At 41.2% G+C, this 18,549-nt stretch overlaps 1 protein-coding gene across 2 annotated transcripts; it reads right to left on the bottom strand.

The window, feature by feature from the left end:
- Window positions 1-343: 343 nt before the first annotated feature.
- Window positions 344-15,616, bottom strand: TMEM246 (transmembrane protein 246). 2 transcript variants are annotated; one of them, XM_012721552.1, is made up of 2 exons: window positions 14,912-15,616; window positions 344-5,352 (listed from the first exon to the last, which is right to left on the bottom strand). In XM_012721552.1, the coding sequence occupies exon 2, from the start codon at window positions 5,279-5,281 to the stop codon at window positions 4,070-4,072; it is 1,212 nt and encodes a 403-aa protein (XP_012577006.1). In that variant the 5' UTR covers window positions 5,282-5,352; window positions 14,912-15,616; the 3' UTR covers window positions 344-4,069. The 2 variants fall into 2 exon arrangements, with proteins under 2 accessions (XP_012577006.1, XP_012577007.1); XM_012721553.1 differs by having other exon boundaries at window positions 15,249-15,616.
- Window positions 15,617-18,549: the final 2,933 nt, after the last annotated feature.

The following is an 18,549-nucleotide window of genomic DNA, read 5'->3' as shown; positions in this document are numbered from 1 at the left end:
ACAGATTTCTCCTGCCCGCTGCTCCCCTCAATAGTGTACTTGTCAGTCTGCTTGTTCTGCTCCCCACTTTGTCTCTGGTGAATCCTTTCACCTACCCTACACCTCTGACCTGTACCCCAGTTCTGTATGCATAAATAAATACATTTTTAAAATAAAATTGAGTTGAAATCTGAGTTACAGGGAAATTCAGTCAAGGAAAGTATTTAAGACAGAGAACAAGCATTGCAGAGAGCTTGTGTTGAGAACCACAGGAACTGAAAGGAAGCTTCTAACTGAAGTCAGAGCTTGGAGACAAGGGTCAGGGGGTGAGACATGATGGCAAAGAGTTTACATCTGGCCTGAGTGAATATGATGGACTTTGAATTTTATTCTAAATGCAATAGGAAGTCAGGTCTCAGCAAAGTAATGCATTGTTCACTCAGAACATTGACTACCATTGTTTTGTTCCCCTGAATTCTCCACAGGCTGGTCCTAGCAAGTGTTCGTAATAGTGGGTTATACATAAAAGATGTGTTACATGAAGGAATTGGAGACACACAAGAACAGTGACAAATGTGAGACCTACTGCCTCACTCAACATCTTTTGTCCTTCCCCCCATCTTCCTGCCTTCTCAAAGCGACCCTAGTTCTACAGTCATCCAACCATTGTTTCTTCTTGAAACATTTGTCATTTGCTTTTACATTTTCACTGTCATGACCCCTTTATGTTACATTGATTTTTTTTAAAAAAAGCTGTTTATTCTTTTATATGTCTATGTAAGTTATCAGGTCAAGAAAAATTATTCAATTCAAAGTCAAAAAACCCCATTCATTACAGAATGGTGATTCACAGCTATGCTGCAGCCCAAGTAGTGGGGTAACCTGCAAGGGACCGCACGTGACCTCTGTGTACTAATATATTAAGTACATTTTGCCATCAGGACTAATTATTTTCCAAACTCTTTGACACATCCCCAAATGTCTTCCAGAGATAAAATATAATCTTAATAACAGTGCCAGTTCATAAGCATTTCCCAGCAAAATCATTGTTGTTTGAAAAAAAAAATCCAAATGGTTCATATGATTTAAAATGATCCAATTTTATATCATGTTACTGTAATTCACAGCACATTATGATATATATAAAACCCCCACCATAATCACCTCCAATTAGAATGCCACTTTACCCAAATTAAGCTCCCGAATAGACAAATTCTCCCAAATTAGAAAGGTATCCATGGGAAATGAAAGCAATCATATCATTAGATTAATCCTATTTGTGTTCTCTGGTTGTGCTGCTGTATTCATATCATTTCTCTCCTTAAAACAACATTTTTTTAAAATGTGCAACGCAAATATTTCCATTTAAGAAATGCAACAAAACCAGTTGTGAATTTTTAAGCAATCAGCCCATACTTCTGGGACTCCTCAATGTCGCATGTATGGGTGTGTCTGTTAGGCACCATTTGCCACATCAGAAGAATTCATCCATCGACAGAAGGGAGAATGACAAACCTCTTCTCAAGATGCCTCAGCACAACAGCTGCCTTTATTTGAACTGATAAGTCGATGCAAATACACTCATTCACAGTTGGGGCCTTTTTAGGGCTGACTGAAAGTCTGAGTGGTGAACAGACTGTTACAGACCTTCACCTCCGGGAAACAATGTCCCTTGACTTGGGGAAGAGATACTTTAGTTCTCTGCCTACCCTTGCTTAGGATGAAGTGAATGACTTCAGCTTTGGTGAGAAGCTGTCAGCTGTCCAAATCGAGGACAATGTACAAAAATTCGACTCTAGAAATCAAAGACAAAAAAGAGGATGATCTAGAAGTGGGTGGGGATACGAAGGCAGCACTGACCTGCTCTGCATGTGCCCAAGGTCAGCAGACTTTAGTTAGGATCCATGGGAGAAGACATCTTATTGCGTAGAGCAATTAGACAAGGCTAAGACAGCCTTCGTCATCCAAAATGAAGGTGCCAGGGAGACTCTTCTTCATGCAATAGATAACTGAATTAGAAAGAGCCAAAATGTTAACCAGCAACGATTCCCTGGCTAGCTTAGATGCAGCTCTTCTGTCACTGGATAAAACATTTTCATGAGGAGATCCAATCAGTAATGCAACAAAACTCAAGTGAGGTCTAGGTTAGGGTGGATCAGTTCTCAAACATGGGGGTGCATGAATTACTGGGAGAGAATGGAGGAGTGGAATCTGAACATCTCAGCAGGCCAGCTGGTGGCTCTGACCACTTTGACATTCCAGGGAGAAAGATAACAGCTCACTGTAACAACACAACACCTGATACTGATGCCTGTGTGTCCCCAAGATCAACATGACAGTGAGTTGCTACCGTCTTAGTTTGCAGAGACATTGTTTAGTCCAGCCTACAAAAGAGGATTTGACTACATAGATTTTTATGAAATGAAGGTGGTTAAGAAAACCATGCAGGGCTTGGAAGTCAGAAGAGTGATGGTTCAGTCATGAGTCTGCTGCTGTTCAGCAATGTGGACCTGAAGGGAACATTTAATATTTCTGAGCTTCAGTTTGCACATCTGTAAAGGGTGGGGATGAACCCCATGTCTTCCCTCCATTCTTGGGCTCATTGTGGGAACTGAAAAACAAATGGGAGCTCTGGCACTGACTCAAACTTGACCGCTGCTGGGATTCTATTATAGTCACTCCTCCTCACAGAGGGACTTGTTGAATCTCGTCTGAGGAGATTTCCTGTAGTTTTTGAGATAGGTACTTTTCAGATGTAAGTCTTCAAATAGGTTCCGGAGAGTCTTGGGTCATTTCTGGTTTGAAAGAACAATTCTTATTTGTGGCTAGATGAAAGCTGAGCTACAGACCCTTCCAATGTTACAGTTAAAAAGTCAGCTTCTACACGAACATTATTTGGCTTGGAACTGCTGTTCCACAGGTATTAGCTCTATGCCCATCTCATACTTTAAGCAGTATCATATCATATCTTAATCCAAGGACACTTGAGCTCTATATACTTATTATAGTAGAGAAAAGAACTAACATGTGCTCATTATCCCCTACGGACCGAGCATCATCTGTCATTTCATCTTCAAGGAAACTTTAAAAGGTGGCTATCACAGTCCCAGTTGTCCAAGCAAAGAAACTAAGGTGCAGTGATGGGTAAGACTTGCTCAAATTCACACCATGAGGACATGGCAGAGATCTGAAGTAAGAAGTCAGGTCTTCTGACTTCACTGTTCATGACTTATTTACTATGACATCATGCCACCTAGCCAAAAATGAAATGAGTGTCAACAGTTACCAGCAAAGTGAGGAAAAAAGAATAGACGATTAATAAAGAGCTTATCCATTCGATGTCATTCTGCACTGTCCAATTTTCAAAGACTCAGAATATGATAGAAATCTTCAACATTAATCACGACTGAAACTAGACAGTCTGGCTTAGACAATTCAGAAGATACTTCCAGATCTTGTCATACCTGATAGTTCTTGCTAATGATGCCTATTATCAGCGAGCTACAGATGTGTGGAAAAGAAAGTGCCGCAGAACAGAAGCCCGATCACCTGCCTCCAAAGCAGTGCACGGCTTTTATCAGCTTTTATTACACCAGGCCAATGGAACGAATGGTGTCTATCAACAGGGACCTGGCATCTTGGACATATACTCTAAACATAACATCCATTGTCATGCCGGGTGAGAGAGAAATCATTCAAAAATTTCTCACTTTTCATCAAATTCTACCCTGAAAACCCTACAACAGTTGTATTCACTGTGCACAATCTACTTTTACAGTCACAAGCTCTATCACAAAGCAGAGATGGGAACAAGTGGAGTATACACCCGGTATTTAAATGCCCCGTGGCTGTGCAGAGCTGACCCGTGAGGCAGTGTGTGGCTGTGTGGGGGGAGGGGGCCTGGCTTGCTGCCATGTCCAGAGAGACAGCAATGCCAGCTTCTGGACTCGAGGGAGACTCGACTGTCCCAGTGCCTGCATCCCTAGAACCTTAGACACCCAGATATCTGCCAGCAGCCATGTCCAAATACAGAGCTCGACACTGGAATCCCCACGAAGTGGCTGACTTCACAAAGGCATTTCTTAGCACACTAGAGCAGACTGGGATGAAAGTTGTACCGGAGGCTGGAGAAAAGGCCGATGTGTTTCACGAGGTTGGGCTCCACCACATAGGCCCGTTCCCCCTTGGCCTTCAACAGCGAGTACAGTGCCGTGTCCTTGCCAAAGCCCTGGTGGCAGTACACCTGGGACAGGTAGGTGAGGGTCCTGCGGGCTGCAGGGGCTGGGAAGAGCATGGCCGGGGTGCAGCACTCGGAGGCGGGGACCACACTGTACAAGGAGGGACTCAGGCGTCGCAGTTCCAGAAAGTAGTGTCGGCCCACCAGCTCTACCAACCCCATGCTGTACAGGGAGAAGAAGAGCATGACCGGCCAGCTGAAGCCGGGCCGGTTAGCGAACCGCATGTATATCCAGGTGAGCAAGGGCCCCAGCAACATGCCCACGCCGACCCACTCCAGGATCCGCATGGGCTCAGGGTTGACGTAGTGCTGCAGCCGCTCGGGGTGATAGAGCTTTAAATACAGGGCATCTTTGAGGTGCGGCTCAGAGAAGCGAGCCCGAAGAAGGTGCTCCAAGACCGGGAAGATCTGCTCTTCTGGCACGGCGTCGTCTTCCACCATCAGGACATAGTCCGGGTTGTAAGTCTGCAGGGAGGATTCCAGGCAATAGACATAGTCCTGCTTCTCTTTCTCAAACGAGTTGGTGGAGGGGTCGTCGCCGTAATCATCCTCCGTACCCTCGTAGCGATTGGCCACAGGGACGTACTTGGACAGCAGCTTGGCATCAAAATGGCTCACACTGCGCTCCACATTGCACAGGAAAAGCTGGTGCCCCTCGCACGGGGGGCCGCACTGCTGAAGCAGCCGGTGGAACTGGGACACCACCTGCAAGACGTAGTGGAAGCCCGGCTGCCTGTCCACAGTGATGATGGTGATGACCAGCCAGGGGCGGGGGGTGGCCTGCCAGACGATGGGCACTGAGCCATTGGCCGAGGGCAGCTCCTCAAAGTAGTGGAGGGCAGCCTCGCCCTCTTTCAAGCTCTGCTGCAGGAAGTCCTGGCTCATTTGGTTCAGGTGCCACTGGCGCAGGTAGAAGTAAGAGTGCAGAAGACGATGACAGGCCAGAGGGGCCAGCAGGCCAAACGTCACCACGGTCAAGATGAAGAGCTGGAGGGCCGTGCTGCCCCAGGAGAGCCGTCTCAGCCTCCGGAGCAGCATGGCTGCTGGAGAGGTCGGTGTACTCATGAGGTCAACTTCTGGTCAGGTCTGATCCCAAGAACAAAGCATCCTGGAATGCACGTCAGCGTGAGTCAAACCTAAAGAGAAAAAATAGAGAATGGACAAGAGAACTTAAAAAGTACCAGAGACAGAGCTCAACACATGGCAGACCAGACATTCTAACACTAGGCTGTGAGCCAACTACAGACCTGGAAGCATTTTCTCCAGTATCTGGTTGTATCTGTTCGTGATCTCCGGGATTCCTTTATTACTTCTATGAGTAATGAAAACTTGGTGTATCTACTAGGCTGTTAGGTTTATGATGTACCAGAAAACCATCAGCTAGGCCAGAAAGATCTTTATTTCAATGCAACCACAACATAGAGATGGACTCATAAAATAGATGCAAAATGGCAAAGCTCAGAGGAAATCACACATTCCAAATAAATTCCTACATAGTGCAAGTAAGTACTCGTTGAATAGCCATGCATAGTAATTTCTAAAAACTCTGTTTTTATCTGTACATCCCACGCAAGCCAAAAACTATTTAGGATTCCCTGAACTGTCTTTGTCAAGATCTTCCCTTCACCTTTCTCTGCTCTCCTTTCTCTAATTTCTAATTTCTCTAACGTTTACAGGTGCATAATAATTTAATCCTGGCTATAGATCCATTTTATATTTTACAGAACAACCATGGGAACCAATGAGAGAGAGAGAGAGAGCAAACTCTGAAGTTCTGGGCTTTGGGAAGGGAGGAACTATCTGAAGGAAGATCCATGAGTAGTTTTTTATGAGGGGAATGGTGGGCAACCATAAAGATGGAACAGGCTCCAGCCTGGTCCAGAAAGGCATGTGCCATGAAGGGACAGTTCAGAGCACGGGCCTGAGGTCAGGAACTGCTGGTGCAAATCCCAGAGTGGACCCTCAGTGGTAGACAGCTGCTTCATCTGTCCACATCTTGAAGTCTTTACCTCTAAGACAGATAATGATATACCTACCTTATAAGGCTACTACAGACAGTAAATGTGTCACAGAGCAAAAAAACACTGCGTAAAAATGCTATTAAAAAATACGTCCATATGTTTGAAGTCAAGTAATGTCTTTGGAGTAAGTAAGCTTAATGAACTGAGGGCAAAGAGAATAACATAGAAAAACAGAATTGAAAAGACCAAGCTGGTATGATACCCGGAAAGTCAGTGTCAAATGAATTATGTCTATAGCACAGCAGGTAAAGCTCTTAACTCAGAAGTATCATAAAGTTTGCACCCATTTGGAAAAAACTGCCTCATGAAAAGATGGCACCCAAAGAGGGTGTGCCAAGTCTTTCATATCCATGTTCTGTCCTTTGTACTGTGAATAGTGATGTCTGTGAAGTCATTTTAAAATGGAGCTGGGAGCCATTTCTGAGAAATTGCTTTACCTATCTCCTTTGAATTGGGCCAAAGACCTTTTCAGTTAAAGAAGTAAGAAATAGAAAAGTACGTATTGCAGGCTATCATTTGTGTAAAAAGAGGGGGAATATACCTAAACATTCTAGGTTTTATAGATATATGTATGTACATAGGCTATCTCTTGAAGGATATAAAAGAGACTGGTAACTTTACCTTGGAAGAGGGGAACCTTATAAGTAGCTTTACAAAAGTACCATTTATAGCTTTGATTTAAAGGAACTAACTTATAGAAAATAAAAGTCAAGTGTCAATATATTTAATGTAAATATCTCCTTCTTGCCATTAAAAAATGTATAAATCATTTATTGAACCATATAATAGATTATGTAACTTGATATGGAATGAATATTTACCCCTAAAAAATTTTACATTGCAAAATTTTTTTTTGAAATATAAACAGCACTTAAGTCTGAAGAATAAAACAGTTTCAGAAGGTAATCCTATAAATAAAGTGATACACATGAATGATTTATTAGGATCAATTTCATGTCTTATGGAAAAGGACATGAATATTTATGTAGCAAGATATTTTACATTATTTATACCAAAAAGAAAAATGTTTTGATGACAAAGGAAATACACTTATAATTGATATAAATAAATGTTAATTCAGTTGTTCATATATGTTCCATTTGCCTTAAATGAATCTTTTAAAGGTGAACTATGTGGTTTTAATAACTGTTTCACAAAGTCAAACACAGATTTCAATTTATTTCAGTCTCCTTGTAGAAGTACTTATTAATACCAATAACTCACCTTTTGCTTGTTCAACTCCTTTAAACTTGATTTTCCTTTTCAATCTCACATTATGAATGCCTTTAAAAGGAAATGACTGTACAAACAAAACTTAATTCAATGCTCTCTTTTATTTCCATACATGTTGGGCTTGTGAGTCTTCATTTCCTGACTGTGAAGAACACTTTCCTTGTTTTTCTCATGAGTATAAACTATCAGCAAAACAAGAGAGTATATAGACACTAAGTTTTGATTGTCATATTGGGGAAATAGGATGAAAAATACCTAATAATTTATTTAAGGATATATACAGACTTCTGCATTGATTGATTATAGGATTCAATTATTTTTATAAAAATTATAAATTAAAAAATATATATAGCAATTAATTTTTTTCACCCTCCATCAAACCACCCATGACCACATCCCATGTGCCTCACACTTCTCTCCTTTTTCCCTGGTACCATTATATTCTTTTTTTGCTGAGTTCAAGATGTATTCCTATTGATGTTTGCATATGAATGTTTTTTTTGGTATTTATAGACCACAGATGAGTGGAACCATCTAATATCTATCTTCACTTTTTGTCTAATTTCACTCAGCACAATCACTTTAAGGTCCATCCATTTTGTCCCAAATGCTACCATTTCGTCTTTCTTCACAGATGTGTTAAATTCCTTTGAGTACATATTCCACAATTTCTCTATCCATTTATCTATTGAAGGACCCTGACTTAGCAATTGTGCTGCTATGTATAGGTGTAGCTAGATCTCTCTGAAATACAGTTATTATTTGGATAACTACCTAATAGAGGTATTGCTGGGTCCACCTCACTAACAATTAAAATTCCATTATTTTTCACATGGGCCTTTTCACAGGGGTAAGGTGGTATTTTAATGTGGTTTTAATTTGCATTTCCCTTATAATAAATAATGTTGAACAATTTTTCATGTCTATAGATCATCTGAATGTCCTCTTTAGAAAAGAAAGCTGAGGTCCTTGGTTGTTTCTTTGTTGCTGGCTCATGTAAGAACTTAGTAAAGTTTGGAGGCCAGACCCTTACCAGGGGCATGGTCAGAAAATATTGCCTTTTTGTTTTCGTGATGGTTTCTTTTGAGGAAAAATGTTTTACATTTAATGTAATCTCACTTGTTTACTTTTGCTTTTGTTTCCCTTGCTGTTGTGGTCATGTCCCAAATATATCTTTGTGGTAGATGCCCTATCCTACAGTGTCTCCTACATTTTCTTTCAAGTACTTTATGGCTTCAGTTTTTATATCCAGATTTTAAATCCATTTTTTAATTAATTTTTGTGTATGGAACACAATATGGATCTTGTTTCATTTTTTCCTAGTGGTTACCCATGCCTTCTAGTACCATTTCTTTTACTTTTAAAGATTTATTTAATTATGCATACAAGAACTGGGGTACAGGCCAGAGGTGTGGTGGGTAAGAGCATTCACCAGAGACAGAGCAGGGAGCAGAACAAGCAGACAGACTGAAACACACTGCTGGGGGGAGCAGCGGGTGGGTCAGGAGAGGGCTGCTGTGCCATGTGGGTCACTTCCCTGGCTGGGGATCGAACTTATGCTGCAGTAATTTTAGATAGCTTCGGAGTGCTGTGCTTTAACCTGTTGTGCCACATCAGGGAGGGCCCCCTAGTACCATATATTAAAAAGACTCTCTGTACTCTGTTGTATGGCCATAGCTTCTTTGTCAAAGACTAACTGCCAATATTTGTATGGCTTTAACTTTATTGGTCTGAGTTTCTGTTTTTGCTCTAGTACCATACTGCTTTGATTACTGCTGCTGTGTAATATTGTTTGAAGCCTGAAGTGTGATACCTCCATTTTTCTTCTTTTCCCTGAGCATTGTTTTAGCTGTTTGGGGCCTTTTGTAATTCTGTACAATTTAGATAATTGTTCTTGAAAAAACTGGTTTCCCAGTCACTTTAACTGTAATAGTAATTCCCTGCTAGCCCTTGGTTTGTTGCTTTCTGTGGGAAAATACTTTCACGGAATCGGAGTATATAAAGGTATAATTTCAGTTTCTTTTTCAAAATTTTATTTGAAAATAAAATATTTTATATTTTATATAACTATATTACTGAGGTAATGGAGGTTCACAACATTGCATGTTTTAGAAGTACAGGCTCATACACACATCTGCCAATGTATGTTATCACACCATGCCTATCAACAAAGCCTTGATGGCCAGCACATAGCACTGTAACATGTAGGACAAATCCACAAATAGTTCCTGAATAAACAAACTGAATATGTTACTTCAGATATAAATGGAGAGGCCCTGAAAGCACCAACTCCTCCCAAGCCAGTAACTTCCTGCTTTCCTTGCCAGAGACCTTTGTCACGGGGCTGGCCTCAGCATTTCTGTACTGAGGAGGCTTCCATGTTCCAGGTAGAGGGAGAAAGAGGACATTCATTCTTGAAGCTGTGTTTATAAAGCAAGCAGGATATTTGCCCATGTTGCTGCTTTTAGGGTCTTGACTCCTGGGCTCCTGATTCTCTCTCCCCTCTAGCAAGTGTGACAGAAACTCATGTACCTTTATGTGTTCTTCATATGAACTTTTCCCTTGGGACACTTATTTATCCCTTTCTACTTGAGACTATACTTACGGCCACCACTTATTAAGCTCCTACAAGAGATCTAGCTTCTGAATTAGATGCTTATATCTATTTCTTCTGACCAAAATAGCAATTCTCAACTAGCAAGTAAAACTAATTCCATTTTGATGAAAACATAGGTACTACTGTGTTGAATGCAATTCAAATAGCAATTCAAATACAGGAAATATTCTAAAGCCCATGATTGTTGATGCCTGTTGTTTTCCATGACTTCACTCATGATCCTTGATGTAAGTGCCCATTGGACTTACAAGTTCCTTACTAGTGGGTTCAGTCTGACTTATCTTTGCTTTTCTGCACAAACCCAGCACTGAACTGTATGTAAAGAAGAGGTTCTTGCTTGCTAAAAAACCACATTCAAGCCCTGAGAACTTGATGTGCCTCCGCTATAAAATTAGTAGTACTAAAAGAGTTTGGTCATATAACGTTCAGAGAGCAACTTACTAGTTAATATTTCTGAGTGCTTCTTAAGTACCAGGTATTGTTCTAAGCATCTGATTGACCCTAAAAAGCCTATGTGAAGAATGGTTATTAAGTCCACTTTATATCTGAAAAAAGCTAAGGCAAAATTAATTTATACCCAAGGTTGGCAAAACTTGAATCCATGGTTCTAGAAGTATGTTGTCAACCAGTATATCATTCTATCTCTGTGCAGATTGGGAACTTAAGAAAATCACCTAAAAAGCCATCAGAAAAGGTAAAACTTTCATCATGTGGTTGGTAACATAATTAATATTTAAAAACAGTCCATAATATTATACACACACACACACTCTATATGATGTAAATATAGCTATGTTAAATGTTTTCATATCATAAGCCACTAAATGCTAACCCCAGTAGAAAAAAGATGATGAAAATGGAATTTAAACAGTAAGTCCTCAAAAATAAAAAAGATAAACCCAAAACAAAACACCATCACAAAAAGGCAATGACTATGTCTTAAAAATCATCTTAAATGTGATGGCACATGGGTGACTCGGTGATGGGAAACCCACGGGGATTACAATTGAGATTTTAAAAAAAATGTACAAAATGATGTAAAAATAAGTTATCATTATAAAAAAAAAGAAATAAAAAGCAAACCCTTTATCTTGGCTAACACATTCCTACTTGATGCTTTCTTGGCCACAAAGCCAAGAACAACTCTAAAAAAAAAATCATCTTAAATGTAAATGGCCTGAACACACCAAAACAGGTGTGAGGTGGCTGAATGCATTTCAAAACAAAAGTTTAACCTTTTGATATTTACATGAAAATCATCTTCCCAACAAAAACATGCATAGAGTTTGAGTTAAAGGCTACAAGTTAGTTATAATGAGCAAGTGGCAACCAAAAAAAAAAAAAATCGAAAGAGCTATACTTAATCTGATAAAATAGATTTCCAATGAAGACAAGTAATGAGATAGCAAAGGACACTATTTTATGACTAAGCATCTGATATGGCAAGGAGAAATAACAGTCATAGATTATATGTGCTGAAATATGATGCACCAAAATACAAAAGACAATAATAGAACTTGAGAGAGATTGATAACACAATAATACCAGAGGACTTGAACACCCCACTTACAATGAATGATCAATTGAGATAAATTATAGATAAGGAAATAATCATTTTAAGTGAGGAGCCAAACAATGGAATCAGACAGACATACAACACTTCACACACACCCTCAAAAAAAAAAAAAAAAAAAGCCACCAAATTATTTGACAGTTTAAAAGATTTCAGTCAAAGGGGGAGAAGAAAAAAAAAAATCTGACATACCTAGGAATAAATTTAAGATATGTGCAGAATATTTATACATACTATAAAATTCTACTGAAAAATACTCAAAAATTCTTGAACAAGTGGAGAAAAGTAACATTTCCCAAGCAGGTCCTATTTTTCCAAAATTAATCTATTTAACATGGCCCAGAGAGAATGGCCCAATTGTACAAACTGGCACTTACATATAGATTGGTGGAAACTTTGGGGGGAAAAGTTGAGATTGTTGCTATAAATTTTTATATGTGCTTTTCCTTTGACATAAAAATCATATTTCTGGGGCTCTATTGGCAGAAATGCCAACATGTGCTACCAAAGACACACCAGGAATGTTTATGGCAATTTGGCAGTTTTGTCTGTAACAGTAAAAGAGTGAGCGAAAGACTGGGGGAAAGAAATGGAGGGGAGGGCAGGGCAGGGAGAAGAGAAACTTTAGGGACAGGAAATGCCAAGAAGCAGGGAACTTGTTTTTAAATAATTACAGAAGGGGACGATCAGAGATACTGAAAAGAAAACCAAAGGCTTTAAATATACTGACATTAGAAAAGCCTTAGGTCTCTGTGCACTGAATGTTTGTGTTCTCTCAAAATTCACATATTAAAACCCTAATTCCCAAAGTCATGATATTGGAGAGAGGGTATTTAAAGGTGATTAAGTCAAGCCAGTGACAGGACTAGAGTTTTAAAAGAGCTTGTTTCTTCTCTCTGCTCTCCTGTTCTCTGCTAAACCAGGAAGTGTGCTCACCTAATCCAACTATACCAGTACCCAGATTTCCGATTGCCAGCCTCCAGAATTAGGAAACAGATATGTTTCCAAGGCTTAAGCCAATCCAATCTATGATAATTTGTAAAAGCAACCCAAGCAGACTGGAAGTCTCTAAGTGAAAATGCAAATTATGTTAATGCAAATTGTAGGAAAGTGTACACCATGTGATCATTTTATTTTAAATATAAAATGAAATTTAGAGGAGACGAAAGGGAAGAGGCTGGTGGTTTGTGTTTGCTTTCTACACATGTGTAAACAGCATGCATTACTTGTAAGATCTTAGTGAGCATCCAGTTGATGAAATGCTGACTATTGTGCCAGGTATTGTGATGTTGTACATGACAGTTGAGGGTCCCCAGTCTCACTACCTTTGTTATCAAAAACGCAATAGAAATTCAAACATGATTCTGTTAGTTTTGGTGGACTGGAGAGAGGTTGGTTAACTTAACCAAAGTACTCCAAAGATTATTTGTAAGTAGTAATAATAAAAAAATCATGAGACTCTGGTTTTTAGTGGCATAGTACAAGATAATAGGGAAGACATCGAGTTTTTATAGTGTTACATAGATCTGATTGTGGTGGTGGTGACATGGATATATACATTTGACAAAACTCACTGAAAAAAACATTTAAATGGTGCGTTTTATTGCATGTAAACTATATATCAATACAATGGATATATTTTAAGTCGGGAAAACAATGACATTGGAGAGAATCTACCTAACAGGTATTAAACCTATTATAAAATTTCAGTAATTAAAATACTGGCATGTAACTCACACCAAAATATACTGATATAAGGATGCAAACAAACAGAACACGCAATAATTTTATGCCATTATTTGTAGCAACTTAAACAGGGATAAAAATTAATGGTTTTACAGAAACTGGCTAACCATTGAGAAAAGTAAATTAGTTCTCTGTAACATAAACTTTAAAAGGTTTTAATGCAAACTAAAAGTACTTGAAGAAAACACAGGATATTTATATAAATTTGGATATTTATATAAACACAGGATATTTATATAAATTTAGATTATGAAAGGCCTTCCTTAATAAGATTCTCAAGTAAAATCCACAAAGAAAAATAACAGTAGCTTTTGACTAAATTAAAACATTAAACTTCTATATGGTAAAAATGAAAAAACTGGCAAACGCTAGGCAAACTGGGAAAGACTACACCATATATGGCAGAAAAACTACTTTAATGTGCAACACAGAGTACTTAAAAATTAGGAACAGAAAGTCACCCAAATCGAAAATTGGGCAAAAGAAATAATAATCAATTCATTCACACAAAAGCAAAAGGTATTTGTAGAAAAGGTTACATGTTGATTCCTCTCAGATAATCAGACAAGCAAATAAAATAAGACGTCATTTTTGTTAATTTTATTGGTTGAAAAGTGTGGAGGCACAGAAAATTTTAAGAAAATTCCCAGAAATCTGAGTAATCTAGAAAGATGAAGTTTTATCTTTATTTTTCTCCTTCACCTTTCTTTTTCCAGGATGCTGTGTATATACACTAATACTTGTCTTTTAAAAATCCTAATATTAACAATGTTAAGTGAGACACGCATAGTTTTCTCTTCTCACCCTCTAAAGTACTTGATGCAGTGGCCTCTAGAATGGGCCCCCTAAAAGAGAAGGTTCCCCTTAACACGGTTGAGTTCTCTTGGGGTAATAAGCGCTCACCTACCGGCAGGTTTTGCTAACGATCCGCATAGTGAGATCATCGTCGGAGCCGCCTTGCGGCCCCCCGAAAGAAAACAAGGGAGGAGCAGGTGGTGCCTGGATCACGCCCACCCTGCAGGATCGCTCGCCCAGGACACTCGGTGAGCAATGCGGTACCCCTACACCCGAGCCCAAGGACCACCCGTGAGACAAGCCTGGGTGGTCCTAACTACGGCACTAGGAAAGAGGAGGGAAGAAGGAAAGCGGAGTTCCGGATCCCGCGTCGGCCGCTGACCTTGGGCAGTACCCGCGGCGCTGGGGCCTCAGTTTCCCCACCCGTGGGTGGAGGCTACCGGGCCCCATCACCACGCTGGCTCCCCTGGGCTGGTCCATCCCGGAGCAGGGAGGGAGGGACGCATTCCTCCGCGGGTTCGCCCTTCCCGTGTCCCGGGGCTGCGAGGTCGCGCTCGGAAACCCAGCGCTGCAGCAGCGCGTCCTGCGGACGCCGGAGAACCCGCGGGCGGCACTTGCGGCGAACGCTCGCGGCGTTCGGGCGGCCATTAGGAGACCTGTCGTAGGGCTGGTGGGCCCCGCCAGGCTGGGCAAGAGCGGGGGAGTCTTACCTGGGCTCACGCGCGCTGGGTTCGCGCCTTCCTGTCGGCCTGGAGGCGTAACCGAAGCAGGCGAGGGGTGGGGAGGCGCCCTCACCTAGGCTCTCCATTCGTCGCTGACGCCCACACGGGCCGCGCGGAGGACGCGCTTCTGGGGTCCCCGCAGTCCTCCGGAAGGAAGCGGCCGCCGCCTGCCCAGAGCGCACGGCCGGGGAGCAGGCCTTCCCGGGCTGCCCCGGCCTCTGCAGCTGCTCGCTCCCTGCCAGCCGCGGCACCCTTAATCCTCGTCCCCACGCTCAGGGGTCTCTCCCGGTGGGCGCTCCTGCCGGGATGCCAAAGGGAAACCTACCGGGTAGGGGGGAGGGGCAGATCGGTCCCCTGCGTCCGCCGGCGGCCGCCTGCAGAGTCGCCTAGGCTGACCGCCTCATCCTCGTGGAGGAGCCATCGCAGGACCCCGAAGCCCGGGAGAAGCGGGTTCAGCGCGGTTCGGGTGCTAGCAGCCTCATCCCTTCCCACGGCGCAGCTCCGTATTGGGGGTCCCCTAGCTCGCGCAGGCCATGTGACCTGCGAGCTGCGGAGCCACCGCAGCCCCCAAAGCCAAGGAAAAAGGACGGCAGGAGGCGCCAACTGATGGACGGAGAGAGAAAAGCAGGCTCAGGCCAAGGAAGCTGGAATGCAGGAGCAAGACTCCGCTCTTTCCCGAGCCACAGCTGGCGGTCAGACGGCGTTCTCCGCTGGAGGGGTTTGTTTTTGCCAATAGTAAAAATAAGCTTCCGTTACTTCTGCTCCTAATCCTCACCTTGCCAGTCGTTCTATCTGGCGCCTTATGAACATGCCTTTAGCGCTCTTTTCACTCCTGTGCATTAGAGTATCATCCCCAGTTTGCAAATAATGCAAGGTTTGAGATGATTTGCCAAGTGCAACCGTTATTCCAAAAGTCAGAAATGTAAGCATTTCTTAAGAAGTAGAAAGGTTTTGTCTAACCACCTAGCCAGGCATGGGATTTAGACCTGTGGCTCTTTCTTGCCATTCAGTCTCTTTCGGGCATGGCTTTGGGTTCCAGTCCACAGCAGTTCTCACTCCCAGCCCTAATTTGGGCAGCTAGATAACACCATACCGACTTTACAGATGGAAAAAAAAGGGGAGGGGGGGGAGGGAGTTCAAAGGAATGATCTTATCCAAATGACAGAAATGACAGAGGAGAATGCTCTTGTCTACTGGTTAATAGCAATGGAGGGCTTATTGCTAGGCACTCCCTGTACAAAACACATTTATTACGCAGGGCAATCTTCTAAGATATCTACTATTACTATTCTAAGAAAAGCAGATTCAGAGGGGTTATGGATTTGCATGACGTTACACTGCCTTTAAGTAGCACAGTGGATTCAAATCTAGTTCGTGTTTTCTGGAGACTCCACCTGTCTCCAAGACCCCCCTCCATCTATCAGTTGGCTGGCGCAAGGATTGTCACCCTCATCTCTTCTATACTGACTTTTTTTTACAGTTTGTCAATTATGGGGGGAAAGTATTCAGATCAACAACTATAAATTTGTCTATTTCTTTTTTAGTTATAATCCCCCCCCTACCAGACATACATACACTTAACATTTGCATATCTTTAATCGTTATGAACTATCTATTTTTTTCTCTGGTAATTTTGTGAAGTCTCTGAGATCACAGTAGCTACTCCAGCTTTCTTGTTCTCCTTTTCTTGGCATGTCTGATGCATTTTGCTGAAAAACTGGACATTGTGGAGAAAATGTTACAGCAACTCTAACTCCATTTTCTTGTGAAGGTTGTTAATGTTTGTTCTAGTAAACAATGGCCAGGTCTCAAACATTAAACTGTCTTTCCTGAATTTGCTGTTATCTCTGCTGATTTTTTGTTGGTGTTTTCCCCCAAGATTTTTTTCAAACTTTTTTCCTGAATGTCCTTGTTCCTGATTAAATAAGTGATCAACCAAAACTTTGGGTAGAAATTTGCCCAGTTTTAGGGTTCATCTCTTTTTCCTAGCTTTTTCCCCCTTCTGAATTTCAAACTGCACAACTGCACTTCCAGGTACAGGCTCTGTTCTGTGTATATATATATATATATATATATACACACACACATATATATATATATATACACACATATATATACACATATATACATATATATACACATATATATACATATAGTAAACTTATAAAACTCAGTTTAAATTTGAACTTGAAATGTAGACTGTCTTCTTATTGCTGTCTGCTGTTGTTCCAGGTGTGACTTCCATAAAAAAAGGGAGATCTCCTTCTCCTGGGCTCGCTGTACTTCCAGTGCCAGGTAAAGGAGGGGCTTTCTCAGGATAGTCAGAACAGAACTCCCTAAATGTGCCGGCATGAGGACTGTTTTGAACTAAGGTTAACAGAAGAGCTAACAGAAACTTGTACCATTGCTTCAACTACCTAGAAGAATGAAAATTGGAGTTTTACCTAGAAATAGTGTTTTTATCTAAGAAGCCTGCCTGTGTGGCTGGAAAAACACCTAATAATGGAGTATCTGCTGCTCCTCAGCTCCTCTTCCTGTGAGTACCCCATCTCTCTTTTGAAGCCCCAAGCTTCTGCAGTGTTTCTCAGCCTAGGATATATACCCCAATTTTTTTCGCACTGACTTCAGATCCCACATGTCTGCTTAGATTCCATATGTCTGAAATAACACTGTGTTCGCCTGCTAACTTGTCTGATAGTAGTTTGATTCATTAAGCAGGCAGAGAAGAAGGGGGAGACTCCTTTCCTCCCCAACACAGGTAGGAGGCAATTTACCACTGCAGCCTGGTAAGCCTGGTAAGGCTGTATCAAAAGAGATAAAAAATGGAAAAATCATCTGATTGAGCCAGTGGATGAGCAGAGGAGACTGGGGTGTGCTGGTGGAGGAACTGTATTGCTGGGCATTTTGAGAGCAGAGGGCGAGTGCTGCAAGTTTGTTCCTCCTGTCCTGTCCTGTCCTGATAGAAGCTTTGAAAAATCATAAAAAAATGTTTGTTGAATTTGTATTTCTGATAAAATCATTAGAAATGTGGTTCCATCTGATATTGGCTCATATGACTCAAAACATGAATCAGTAGCAAGAAACTCACCAAGATGCTATCTGAATTTTAGCACATATACACCTTTAACTCTGGGCTAATTTCACACATGGAGAATTGTAATGACTATAAAGATTTCTTAGTTTGTCCCAATGGTAATATTTCACACCATTTGTTTCCTCATTCCTTTTGATTTTATATGTATATAGTAATCTCTCTCTGTGTGTGGTGACCACTTGAGAATAAATTGCAGCTATAATGTCTCTAAAATCATTTGTTGTCACCTTTTTAAGCAGAAAGCTATTCTGTACAAAGCCCCAGTATTTATCTGCCATGACTCTTTAACCTCCTTTAATCTGAAACCAATTCTCAGTCTGTCTTTGTATTTATTTCCTCCTTCAGCTGTTATCATTTGATCATAGATTCAATGGCTAAAAACTCATAAATGTACTTTCTTATAATTCCAAAAGTCAGAATTGCAAAAGCTGCTTATTAGGTTAGGTTAGTGTTGACAGAACAGTTTCCTTCTGAGGCTTTTGGGAAGGACCTGTTTTCTTGCCTGTTTCAGGTTCTAGAACACTAACTCTTT

This window comes from Condylura cristata, unplaced genomic scaffold, assembly GCF_000260355.1.
Source record: "Condylura cristata isolate star-nosed mole 26May11 unplaced genomic scaffold, ConCri1.0 scaffold00006, whole genome shotgun sequence".
In the NCBI taxonomy this organism is placed as follows: Eukaryota; Metazoa; Chordata; class Mammalia; order Eulipotyphla; family Talpidae; genus Condylura; species Condylura cristata.
Note: the sequence above shows the minus strand (reverse complement) of the source record. Positions and strands in the feature narration are given on the sequence as shown.

What these genes read in the sequence shown, in the direction of transcription:
- TMEM246 (XM_012721552.1), bottom strand. Translation starts at nt 5,281, where the DNA reads ATGAGTACACCGACCTCTCCAGCAGCCATGCTGCTCCGGAGGCTGAGA.